The sequence below is a fragment of the Eimeria tenella genome, genomic scaffold (assembly GCF_000499545.2).
Source record: "Eimeria tenella Houghton genomic scaffold, Eth_scaff2257, whole genome shotgun sequence".
Classification (NCBI taxonomy): Eukaryota; Apicomplexa; class Conoidasida; order Eucoccidiorida; family Eimeriidae; genus Eimeria; species Eimeria tenella.
In genome coordinates, this window is record NW_013542113.1 from 4352 (window position 1) to 4734 (window position 383).

Below are 383 nucleotides of genomic sequence, written 5' to 3' on the forward strand. Positions count from 1 at the left end.
ACGACGTTGCAGCTGCTAGATATGGAAAACGGCGCAGCAGCAGCAGCAAAAGCAGCAGCAGCAGATGCCGAAACAGCAGTTGCACCAGCAGCAGCAGCAGCAGCAGCAGCAGCAGAACAGCAGCTGCTGCACTGGCCCCCCGTAAGAGTCCCCGCCCACCCTTTAACGCAGCAAAGACACATGCCGCCTGCAGCGTCTGCAGCAGCATCAGCAGCAGCAGAAGCTGCAGCAGCAGCAGCGGACGACCTTGGAAGAGCCCCCAGCAGCCCAGCAGAAGTAGCAGCAGCAGAAGCAGCAGCAGCAGAAGCAGCAGCAGCAGCAGCAGCAGTGACACCTTTCGAAAGGAAGCACGGGAGTTGGCTGCTGCGGCTGGGGGGGGCCCT

The 383-nt window shown here is 61.9% G+C and overlaps 1 protein-coding gene across 1 annotated transcript in view; it reads left to right on the top strand.

The window, feature by feature from the left end:
* ETH_00039100 (uncharacterized protein) overlaps window positions 1-383 on the top strand; it is a gene marked incomplete at both ends in the record, with an annotated part of 3794 nt that overhangs the window by 2000 nt on the left and 1411 nt on the right. Inside the window, one exon of the mRNA XM_013374745.1 lies at window positions 13-327. Within this exon, the coding sequence (XP_013230199.1) occupies window positions 13-327 (315 nt within the window). The remainder of the gene's footprint in view (window positions 1-12; window positions 328-383) is intronic.